The sequence below is a fragment of the Gorilla gorilla genome, chromosome 10 (assembly GCF_029281585.2).
Source record: "Gorilla gorilla gorilla isolate KB3781 chromosome 10, NHGRI_mGorGor1-v2.1_pri, whole genome shotgun sequence".
NCBI classification, from domain to species: Eukaryota; Metazoa; Chordata; class Mammalia; order Primates; family Hominidae; genus Gorilla; species Gorilla gorilla.
This window is the reverse complement of record NC_073234.2, coordinates 71,805,570-71,818,303: the sequence shown is the minus strand read 5'-3', so window position 1 is coordinate 71,818,303 and position 12,734 is coordinate 71,805,570. Positions and strand designations below refer to the sequence as shown.

The 12,734-nt window shown below is 37.1% G+C and overlaps 2 protein-coding genes across 4 annotated transcripts in view; one reads left to right on the top strand and one right to left on the bottom strand.

Annotated features, from left to right (window-relative positions):
- Positions 1-12,734, bottom strand: part of OVCH1 (ovochymase 1) — a 75,774-nt gene that overhangs the window by 34,587 nt on the left and 28,453 nt on the right. Inside the window, 3 exon segments of the mRNA XM_055357880.1 lie at positions 4,749-4,903; positions 7,890-8,085; positions 8,530-8,602. Of these exon segments, the coding sequence (XP_055213855.1) occupies positions 4,749-4,903; positions 7,890-8,085; positions 8,530-8,602 (424 nt within the window).
- The window catches only part of LOC134756566 (uncharacterized), a 103,309-nt gene that overhangs the window by 72,482 nt on the left and 18,093 nt on the right, over positions 1-12,734 (top strand). The window contains exons 2-3 of one of the 3 annotated variants that reach the window (XR_010129349.1): positions 4,629-4,829; positions 7,787-8,313. The exons of 1 other annotated variant lie outside the window; for it this stretch is intronic. The gene's annotated coding sequence lies outside the window, so the exon portion shown is untranslated. Of the gene's footprint in view, positions 1-4,628; positions 4,830-7,786; positions 8,314-12,734 lie in introns of those variants that run through there. One more of the 3 variants, XR_010129350.1, reaches the window with a different exon arrangement.

Below are 12,734 nucleotides of genomic sequence, written 5' to 3'. Positions count from 1 at the left end.
GTTGCTAGTCTGTAATGTAGAACAATTAACCTTTCCTCTGGGCCTAATTTTTTCACATAACAATTATACTTAAAACCCCCTTCCAGTTGTTTCCAGTTGGACAATGGTCTGATGTATCCAGTCAAGTGTTTTATTTTAAATCATTGATTTTTTTCAGTACCAATGCATAGCCAATACATCATTTTTCAGGCAATTACAAACATTCCATGATACAGGGAACCTGTTCAATTTATCTCTTTTTGCCAGTGCCTATCATATAGTCCAGTCCATAGTAAATATTCAGCAAACAAATGAATTTTTTTTTTTTTTTTTTGGTGAGACAGAGTCTTGCTCTGTCTCCCAGGCTGGAGTGCAGTGGTGTGATCTCGGCTCACTGCAAGCTCCGCCTCCTGGTTTCAAGCGATTTTCCTGCCTTAGCCTCCCGAGTAGCTGGGACTACAGGCGCGCACCGTCAAGCCCGGCTAATTTTTTGTATTTTTAGTAGAGACAGGGTTTCACCATGTTGGCCAGGATGGTCTCGATCTCCTGACCTCATGATCCGCCCGCCTTGGCCTCCCAAAGTGCTGGGATTACAGGTGTGAGCCACTGCACCTGGCCACAAATGAATATTTTTTATTAAAAAATTATTCAATGCCTACTGTGAGCCAGACATACCGAGTAAGACAGAGTATAAACAAATAAGGTGCTAATAGTAGCTATAAAGGAAATACTCAGAGTGAATGGTAAAGAATAAAGGTAGTTATATGTTTGCTTATATGTGCATGTATGTGTATGCAGTTTCAATAACATCTGAGCTGATACGTAAAGGATGAGAAGGAGCCAGCTTTCCAAAAACCTGGAGGAACAACATTTTATGCAAAAGATATATCTGGGCTTAGGCTCTAAGGCAAGATATGGTCAGTTGGAAGGCTAGAAGGCAAATCAATGTGGCTGAAGACATATATTATTCTGTGAAGATAGAGATCTATGACTTTGTAGATGAAAAGAAGTTAGAAAAAAACCAATGACATTTTTCACAGAAATAGAAAAATAATCATAAGATGTATATGGAACCACAAAAGACTCAGAACAGCCAAGCCATCCTGAGCAAAAAGAACAGAATTGGAATGATCACATTACCTGACTTCAAATTATACTACAAAGCTATAGTAACCAAAACAGCACAGTACTGGCATAAAAACAGACTCATAGAACAATGGAACAGAATAGAAAACCCAGAAAAAAAATCCATACATCTACATTGAACTCATTTTTGACAAAGGTGCAAAAAAAAAAATACACTGGGGAAAGGACAGTCACTTTGATAAATGGTGCTGGGCAAATTGGATGTCCTTATACAGAAGAATGAAAGTAGTTCCCTATTCCTCACCATTTGCAAAAGTCAAATCAAAATGGATTAAAGACTCAAATCTAAGACCTCAAACTATAAAATTAATAAAAAACAACATTGAGGAAACTTTCCAGGATACTGGACTAGACAAAGATTTCTTTAGTAATACCCCACAAGCACAGGTAACCAAAGCAAAAATGGACACATAAGATCATATCATGTTAAAAATCTTCTGCACTGCAAAGGAAACAAAGCCAAGAGACAACTCACAGAATGGGAAAAATTTCTGCAAAGTACCCATCTGATGTGAGATTAATAACCAGAATATTTAAGGAGCTCAAATAACTCTATAGAAAAAAATCTAATAATCTGATTTTAAAAATGGACAAAAGATCTGAATAGATATTTCTCAAAAGAAGACATACAAATGGCAAACAGGTATATGAAAAGGTGCTCAACATCATTGATCAGAGAAATGCAAATCAAAACTACAATGAGATATCATCTCACCCTAGTTAAAATGGCTTTTATCCAAAAGGTAGGCAATAACAAATGCTTATAGGGAGGTGGAGAAAAAGGGAACCCATGTACATTATTGATGAGAATGTCAATTAGTACAACCACTATACAGAATAGTGTGGACATTCCTCAAAAAAATAATACAAATACCATTGATCTAGCAATCCCACTCCTAGGTATATATCCAAAAGAAAGGAAATCAAGATATTGAAAAGTTATCTGCACTCCCATGTCTATTGCAACACTATTCACAATGACCAAGATTTGGAAGCAGCCTAAGTATCCATCAACAGATGAATGGATAAAGAAAATGTGGTGCATATACACAATGGAGTACTACTCAGCCATACAAAAGACTGAGATCCTACCATTTGCAACAACGTGGATGGAGCTGGAGGTCATTATGTGAAGTTAAATAAGCCAGGCACAGAAAGACAAACTTCACCTGTTCTCATTTATTTGTAGGAGCTAAAAATGAAAACAACGTAACTCATGGGGATAGAGCATAGAAGGATGATTACCAGAGGCTGGGAAGTATAGTGGGTGAGTATAGGGGAAGTGGGAATAATTAATGGGTACAAAAAAATAGAATGAAAAAAATAGTATTTGATAGCACAACAGGGTAACTACAGTCAATAATAATTTAATTCTGCATTTAAAAATCACTAAAACAATATGATTGGATTGTTTGTAACACAAATTATAAATGCTTGAAGTGATGGATACACCATTTACCCTGATGTGATTATTCCTTGTATCCCTGTATCAAAATCTCATGTCCCCCATAAATATATATGCCTACCATATACCCACAAAATTAAAAATTAAAAAAGAACTTAGAATAAAAAATCCGAAAGCCAGTTAGCAAAGAATAACAGGATACTACGTTGCATATCTGAAAACCCCATGTCTCTGCATTCCAATATTATTATTTCCACCTTCCTGGATGAGAAAGCACATTATCAGGTCTATTACCTCTAAGTATACACAGGAGAATAAAATTCAATTACCTGATAGAAGTATTAGAGACTATTTTATCAAAGCAAGTTTCTAAAGTCACCCTTCTAGTAACTCAGTGTTCTTTGTAATAGAAAGCTAGCCATATTTATTAAAATCTCAACTTCCAGTTTTCCTCCCATATATGGGCAGTACATTTGGTCATGCTGCAGCCAAAGTGACAGTTGTGTATAACTGAAAAGATAAGTGCCAACTGAGATCATGATATTTAGGTCACCTGTGACTTGGATGTTTCTAAGACCCTCTCTGGTTCTTTTCTTTCCGCACAAAATAAGCTCACCTTGTAATGTTAGATGCTGTCAAATATGTAAAAGACAACATAATTAGTTGTGATTTTCTTGCTGAAGACAGAAAAGCCATCCCTCAAATCCTACAATAGACTGAGGGGAAGAATGAACACATTAATTCAGAGTACTTTTGTGATTTTTATCAGATAACATTTATGTACTCTAGCAGACAGCAGGAGTGCACTTTCCGTATTCCTCACATCTTCCAGCCCATGTCCTGGCTCTGTGCCTGGGGTCTTCCCCACTCTCCACTACACCCAGGAGGCAACCCTAAAGTATGGGAAATGCTGAGGGATTAACAGCCATTTCCCACAGCAGCCCTCAAACTATGGCTCCAGGGAAAGTAGTACATAAATATCCCAGCTCCCTCGCTCCTCAGATGGATAAATTCACCACGTGTATTTAGCATCACTGCCCTGAGTTTCCTGCAGGATTAAGCTTTAGGCCCTCACTATGACAGATGGCTTAATAATGCATCCTAGATTGGCTGCCTTCCCTTCGCTGTACCATCTCCTCCCTTTCCTACCGGTGATATCTATGATTCCTAAAACAGACCGTTGTACCAGAATCCTTATCTCAGGGTCTGCTTCTGGGGAATGCAAATAAAGATATGCAAAATTCAAACAGAATTTAAGCAAGGCTTGACATTATAAAAGGAAGGCGTTAATGACAATAAACTTATATTCAGTGTTAAAGGGGACTTCATTGCCTCTCTCATATTTTCACATGGAAGGACGTCCACCTAGATTAATGCCTAGTTGTGTCTCCCTCATGGAGGTGAAATCTATTGCTGCATGTTTCTTGACTGAGTGGTGGGGAAAACTATCAAAGAGCTGCAGAAACAAGATTCATTCTTTCTTTCCTCTCTATGCCAGACCAGCAGGAGTGATAAGTCTGGAGAATTTGGGCTGCCCTATGGACCCAAACTTTCCCTTACTTGGGTAGCCCCAAATCCAAACCAGGGATTGGAGGTGGGCACACGGAGTGTTAGGAACACTTAGGTTGTATGTATATCTAAAGTCACATTCTTCCATTGACTTTGTGAAGGTTAAAGCTGGCATTCTACAATCTGTTCATTCATATTCTGTCTTTTTCTTAGTTAATTATGAACTTGCCAATATCAAGCTTGTACAATAGACATCTTTGTGATTATTTTAACTCATGGTGGAAAATTAAGTGAGAGTACAGAGATTAATGATAATTTAAAACAATAAAACTTTTAAGTCATAAGTAGGACACATAAGTTTAGAACCTTTCTTTGTTATTCCTTTTCCCAAAGCCTTATTTATACCTGAACACATCTTCCCTTGCTCAGGCCTGCTTAGAAGCTCTGCCATTTCCTCCCTTCTCACCAGCTCCTCTATGAACCCACCGGCCTTTCTCGCTGTACAGCTGCTTCCAGCCACTCTCTGACATCTCAGCAAATTCGGATTAATTAACTAATTACTTCTGTTGCCCCACTGGTTTTCATGCAGGGATATGATATTGAAGCATGTGACAAGTTGGTGATTTCAGCAGTGGTTTCTCCTGTCTATAGAAACTCTTCAGCAGATGGCAATTTTCCACCTTCCTGTATAAAACCAGAATCCTCTCACCTGGCAGAAATCTTTCCCTCCAGATGCTGCAAAGCCAGCACAGATCATCTTCTCTGTGATCCCTCCTGGATGGGCAGAATAGTAACTGTGTTCACAGACCTCTCTTTCTAACACATGCACTTGAATCTGCTGTAGGCGACTTGCTAGGCCACCATCTAATGAAGAAACATTCAGAGAGAGCTCGATGATGAAGCAAGCAGAAAGTGTTGTTAGAAATGTATTTAAGTTCAGACGTAGCTCTGTACCAACACAGCTGAAGTCATTCAGTTTGGCCTGAGCTGATGTAGAATTCTGAATTTAAAAAATACAAGTGTTTCATGTAACATGTCTTCATTTCCCAATTTGGCATTTTTGTAAAGAGAGGCCACTGGCAGGAGAATAAAACCAGAAACACTTTTTTTCTAGCTTATTTTCAATTTAAATGTTAGTGTATCAAATATTTCTGCATAAGAATTCAGGAAGAAAAATTCAGCATGGTTTTGTGCATGTGTTATCTTTTCAAAAAATAAAAATAGAAACATTTAGGAAAAAAAATAAGAAAGCTACCTTGCTTCCAAAACAACCACTCACTAACATAAAAGCTTTTAATAACTGGGTTAGAGATTGAAAAAAAAAAAAAAAGAAAAATTCAGCATGATATGAATTGGTGTCACATATAACTTATACAATTATAAACATGTGCGGTTATATATTTATGTACATAAATATGTGCGGTTATATATTTATGTACATAAATATGTGCGGTTATATATTTATGTACATAAATATGTGCGGTTATATATTTATGTAAATATGTGCGGTTATATATTTATGTACATAAATATGTGCGGTTATATATTTATGTACTAAATATGTGCGGTTATATATTTATGTACATAAATATGTGCGGTTATATATTTATGTACATAAATATGTGCGGTTATATATTTGTATACATAAATATATGTGGTTATATATTTGTATACATAAATATATAATTGCTTACAAATAATATGCTTATATGATTTCCTAATATAAACAAAAATCATAATCCTGTTTTTCATCTACTGTCATTGAAGCCTAATCGCATCTCCAATTAAAGATAACACTGAATAATTTATTTTCATATTTGATCCTTAGGCAGGCCTGTGTTAACATGTATTTTGCATGACTCATCCTATCATTTTAGATTTATGACCAATTTTTTTAAGTTTAATATTTTATAGCCCTATACCTTTTGGGGCAATATTAATAACAAGTACTTTACATTTATATAGTATCTTAATATTTATAAAGAGTTTTATTCCAACCTAATAATACAACAACATTTTTCATATGTGAGATCAGGTTAATCACACTGATCTCACATATGAAAAAGCCAGACCTCTGAAAATTTGATCTCACAGCTCTTATGGGACAGGACTAGGATCAAGCCTAAGTTCAACTCTAAATCTTGCATTCTTCTTAATGTACTAAAACTCCTCTTCTTGGGGACCATCTCCCTTAGTGTTACTGACCATATCCCAGAAATCAAGATTCATTTCCTCTCCTAGCTGGAAAGAATGAATTCGTCTTTTATAAGACTACCTCTCAGTTGCCTGGTAGTCATGGAATTGGTAAAAGTCAAAGGTACTAGAGAGCAGGCACATTTATTCAAGGGCTTTGACGCTGGTAAGCCAAGAAATATTTACTGAATGCCATGTGTGCTTCTAGCCTTGGGGAGTGAGGAGTCAATGACAGATCTGCCTCCAAGAGGTTCTTGGTCTAGTGGGTTAGATGTAGAAGATGACTGCATAAAATCATGCCAACTACATTAACATGCAGTGACAGGATAAAACCAGGTAGTGCGGAATGTGATGGGAGGCCCGACCTGCTGCAGCAATGTGGGCCACGAAAGGAAGTGATATTTTGGTTGAAAATGCAATAATGAGCAGGCAGCTGTGACAAGATTGTAATAAGAGTGTTCCAAGTAGGAGGACACAAAATGGGGAACTTCAGAAAGCAGAGCAAGCTTGGTGTTTAAGAGAAAGAGGAAAGGCCACGGCATCTGAAGGTTAACCACAAGAAAAATAGAGGAAAATTATGTGGAAGAGGTTAAGTGGGGAGGCCCAATCACACAGAGCTTTCCAAGCTAGGCTAAGAAGTTCAGATTTGATTGTATGTGTAATGAGAAGCCATTAAGGAATGATTATAAGCTGAGCCACACTGATCTTAAATCCTCAATTTGATATTTATTAGTTACGGGATCTCAGCAAGTTACTTAAATCTTTGGGTTACAACCTCTCCATTTGTAAAATGGGGATGATAAAAGCTCCTCATGTGTTGGGTGTGAAGATTTTTACGAAAGTGCAATTTGGCCTCAGGTAGCACAGTAAGCTGTCAATATCAACACTGTAAGCAGTCAAATATAAATTCCCTCCTCCTTCAAGCTCACAGATTCCAAATAAATGACATATAGAAAGGAAATATACAAAGAAAATGATCTTGTACGGTATAAGAAGCACAAAACAAATATCAACCCATTCAGATCTTTCACTGTTTTACTAAGCCTTTAAGAGTTCTATACCATAGCCAGGGGTGAGCACATGACAGCCAGTGGATAAATTCTGTGCCACCCCCAAACATGGGCACAATCCATTAAATAAGAATGGTTTGTACATTTTTAGGTGGTTGAAGAAAATCCAAAGAATATTTCATGACACATGCACATTAAATGAAATTTAAATTTTATAAATTAAGTTCTGTTGGAATCCATTCTGTTACATATTGCCAATGGCTGCTTTATGCTATAACGGTAGACTTAAATAGTTGTGATAGAGACCAGATGACCTGCAAAGCCTAAAAGGATTATTATCTGGCCCATTATAGTAAAGGTTTGTTGACTGCTCATCTAGCCTACTTATAATCTAAGTCACCCTGAAGGAAAAATTTTAAATAGCTCATTCTCTATTTACTTGCTCTATTTACTCTATTCTCTATTTACTCTCTATTTATATTCTCTATTTACATTCTCTATTTACTCGATTACAACTAAATAAAACATGGTTTCTATCTTTTAGAAAGAAGAGGGGCTGAAGCGGATGCTGCTTGATATCATTTACATGACCTATTTTCAAAAATAACAACTGGCATTAATGTTTATGCAACAAAAAATATGCTTACCTGCACTGATGCTTCCCCATCCGGTCACAGCACAGATCTCCGAGGAAAATAGAGGCTCTGCGCTGTGTGGGAGACATACCGGCCTCACCACCGAGTTGTACTCCAGAGGAGAGCTCAGTTGTATTAGGGCAATGTCAGAGTCATAACTTAGTGTGTTAAAGTCTTCATGCACTATTATGTGTTTGGCCCTTCTCACCTGTATCGGTGGCAAGTAAGCAAATTACAACGTAAGAAAGTCAAAGAATCCAGCTACTTCCTTGTTGATGGTCCAAAATAATCCTAAATTTCTGCACTTACATACATAAACAATGCAGAAGACTTTCTATTAAATTTAGAAGAGCAATATTGGTTTACAATTTGCAGGGGGCTATGAACCACCTTCTGGATAAAGGTGGTGCTGGAGAAACAAAGCTTTGAAAACCTGTGTCCATGGGCCTAAATTTGCAATTCTGACCTACTTCCCGCAATTCTCAAGTGAAAATGTAATCTCAAATTGCATTTTTAAATGTGGGTATAAATGATAAGTGTGAAAGGGCCCTAGGAGATTAATAACTAATTACATATTTTAGCTAAAGGTATTCCTTGGCATGTGACAACATTTAGATTACAGGCAGAATGACCTGTAAAAACATTTTTTCACCTGCTCTGTTGATTCCTTCAGGTTTCTGTCATGGTCCCCAGCAATAATAGTCCAGGAGAGTGGATTATTCTTCCTGGAGACAGAAGAACAGTGAAAGTTTGACATGAAAACACATTTGTATTAGTTTGTTCTCACACTGCTATAAAGGACTCTGAGACTATAAAGTCTTTCTGAAGACGTTCTGAGGAAAAGAAGTTTATGAAGAAAAGAGGTTTAATTGACTTACAATTCTGCATGGCTGGGGAGGCCTCAGGAAACTTACAATCATGGCTGAAGGCAAAGGGGAAGCAAGCACATCTTATCACAGCAAAGCAGAAGAGAGAGAGCAAAGGAAGCCACACACTTTTGAACCATCAGATCTTGCAAGAACTCACTATCAGGAGAACAGGTAGGGAGGGAAACCACCCTACCATCATCTGGCCCTACTAACATGCACTGCTCAGTTCAGCGAGGCAACAGTCCCCTGTCCCATTGCCTCTGCGATCTCCCTCCCAGGGAAGCCACATCATGCCTTCTGATCTATGTGAAAAGGAGCTCTTGATCATGTATCCTGCCCCTTTCTTTTGACCATAAAGTATCATTGGAAACCTTGCCAAATATCACCAAAGGCTTTTTTTAGGTCGAGGAGGAAAAATGAAAATAATTAAAGCTTAATTTCACAGTGATGTTAAGAATAGGAAGGGGAATATCACACTCTGGGGACTGTGGTGGGGTGGGGGGAGGGGGGAGGGATAGCATTGGGAGATATACCTAATGCTAGATGATGAGTTAGTGGGTGCAGCGCATCAGCATGGCACATGTATACATATGTAACTAACCTGCACAATGTGCACATGTACCCTAAAACTTAAAGTATAATTTCAAAAAAATAAAATAAAATAAATGGAAAAAAAAAAGACTCGGGACTAATCCAAACGTCCATCAATGATAGACTGGATTAAGAAAATGTGGCACACATACACCATGGAATACTACACAGCCATAAAAAAGGATGAGTTCACGTCCTTTGTAGGGACATGGATGAAGCTGGAAACCATCATTCTCAGCAAACTATCGCAAGGACAAAAAACCAGACACCACATGTTCTCACTCGTAGGTGGGAATTGAATAATGAGAACTCCTAGACACAGGAAGGGGAAGATCACGCACCGGGGACTGTTGTGGGGTGGGGGGAGGGGGGAGGGATAGCATTAGGAGATATACCTAATGTAAATGATGAGTTAATGGGTGCAGCACACCAACATGGCACATGTATGCATATGTAACAAACCTGCACGTTGTGCACATGTACCCTAGAACTTAAAGTATAATAAAAAATATATACAAAAAATCATAAGAGAAAATACATTTCTCTTAATACTGTATTTATCTCAGTACTGTATTTATCAATATCTTAAATTTGTTTAATAAATAATAAAAATCTTTGCAAAAAAAAGAATATGTTTAAAAAATTATATCTGTGACAAGGTAGCTTCTGATCTATATTTTACTGTTCAACATTGCCGAATTATGATCTCACTGGGTCATATCTCAGATCTTCATCTTTTGTTAAATCAGAGTTATGAAACTAAAGTTCAAAGGAATTTATCAGTTTAAAAATTGGCAAAACTCAACTATTGCATTAGAAATCAGAATGCTGATTACTTTTAGGGGAGTGATGACTGGAAGAGGCACAAGGGCGGCTGCTGGGTACTAGTAATGTAGTATTTTGTTTCTTGATCTGGGTGTTGGTTACATGGGTGTTCATTTTGTGAAAAGTTCTGCCTACTTCTGATACACCTGAAAATGATGTTAAGAAGTTTGAATCAATATCCATTAATTTCTCATATCAAGATCTCCAGCTGAAAAAGTGTCTGAGGAAAGAGTCCCTCTACTGGAACCAATACACTGTCACTTCTACTTGGAGACTAATTCTTCCATTTTTTTAAACACTGTTTCTTCAGGAAAAGTAAAGTTACTGAAATTATTTTTCAATATACCTTATTCAAAGGTGAAGGTTCTTAATGCTTGTAGGCATCTTCTCCACAGTCATAACGATGCTCATTTCAATTCCTTGCATAGTGGGTTTGACTTACTCATGTGTTTCAATATGCCTTTATTAACGGAGCTAACTCAAGTGAAGTGCTTGGCAAGTACCTGGTAGATGATAATGACTCCATAATGGTAGCCATTATCATTCTTATTATCTGCCATGCACGCTACTGGGAGGATTAAACTTTTTCAAAGTCACCCTCTAAATAATTACTTAGTAGTGAAGAAACTTCTTAAATCTACTCCACATCTTTATATAGAAGAGAGTGTATACAATACAATGAAGTAATAAAAATGATGGCAGAGTTGACAATGTAGTCCACAGTTTCTCGTGATGTTTTACATGTACAGTCAGAAAATATCCTTCAGTTTAATGGAGAACACTGCACAAACGCGACAAAGCCACATACACTTTATGATACCACAAAGCTTAAGATTTTTCCAATAGTGGGAACATAGCTCAAGGTATCAATTGATGGATTTCTTCACCTTTTCTTCCCCCTCTCCCATATAAAATTTCATTTCTTATTGTCTTAGGATCTTATCCCCAACCCAACAGTGGAGCATGTGTCACTTATTGCTATGGAAGAAGAGAGAGCCACCTGACTTTATCACAGAAAGAAAGTCACTGAAGTTTTGGTAGCTGATTTAAATTTTAGACAAAAGATTCACATATATAATTGCAAAGTGAGCTTGGTCTCCAAAAGTAAGTTAAAAGTCCCAACGAGCACAAAATCCTGTGTGGAATTAACAAGATGAGAACACCAGATTTTCCTAAGTGTGGAACACCACCATCAGGAAATTCTCAGGCCCCACACCAGACTTAAAGAATCAGAAGCTCTCCAGGTGATTCTGAAGTATGCTGAAGTTTGAGAATTAATACTGGGGTCAACCAGTGCCAGGGAAGCTAAAAGGCAGGGCACGTGTAGGACATAGGGTTTTTGTTACACCAGCATATCAGCACACTCCTGGTGTAAAGATCCACACACTTCAAGGATTAGATTTAAAAAGACATTTCACTGGTCAAATAACTTAGGCAACTGTGAAGTATTAAAAAATGTGGCACATAGACATTTACCATACCACTATAAATACAAGATATAATGTTATGTGCAAAAAAAGTGATATATACAAATACTATAAAATATATGCATGTATGTTTAAATATTAGTGGAAAATCAGACAGCTGAAACATTCTTAATATTGATGACTTCTAGAGAAAAATAGTGTGTTAGAGAAATGGAGAGGGTAGTTTAAGCTCTTGCTTGATAACCTTCTCTAACTGCCTTTTTCCCCAGAAGCATTACTATTATAATACATATTTTTAAAGAAATTAAGAAGTCAAAAATGAAATTAAATACAAATTCTTTTTGTGACAAGTGGCTCACGAGCATTTACAGCTGTTTATTAATTTCAATTGATTCATCAAGTGGAATATCTATCTTGGGAAGAATAGGTTTGTTATATTCTGTATCTTGCTGTAAGGCATCATGGCTCATCACGTAAATTTCAGAATAGACCATGTAATTTGAAAAGGGAATCTACCAAAGCTTTTTCTGCGTCTCTGTACTCAATACTAATATTTTATTTTCTAATACATTAATTTTCACAAATTAATCAGCTACTCTTGAGGCATCTTTTCCATGGTACGTTCAATGCACTTTGATAGAATTCTTACAAAAATAGGTTTTTGTAAGGGAGAGAAGGCCTAGACAAAACCAGGTGGTACTGAATTAGAGTTGAAAATATTGTATGAACTCATGTTTAGCTTGATGTAGATACAGATAGATATATTTATATACATGGGTTGGTATACATACCTATATTTTCTAGCTCTGTCAGCTGAGAGGGCCTAGGATCAACAAGGTGCTACTAGCAACTACTATACCCAGCATCAGATCATGATTTATCATACCATTCTCCAATAAAATGAACCAGGGCTCCTTGGAGAAATGGCTGGTGCTAGAACTGAGAAGGAAATACACAAGATAGACCTGGAGTATCTTGCAGTGTTACAAAAGGATGAGGGAGTGTCAAAGAGACACAGAAGGCAAAGGGCTGGTCTCGAGCTCTGAAAGAGCTCACAATGGCCAAAGCTGGAACAATTTGAATGTGGGCTACCTTTACTGACTTGTTTCCCAAGAGTAAGTATTGAAAGGGGGAAAAATGTAACT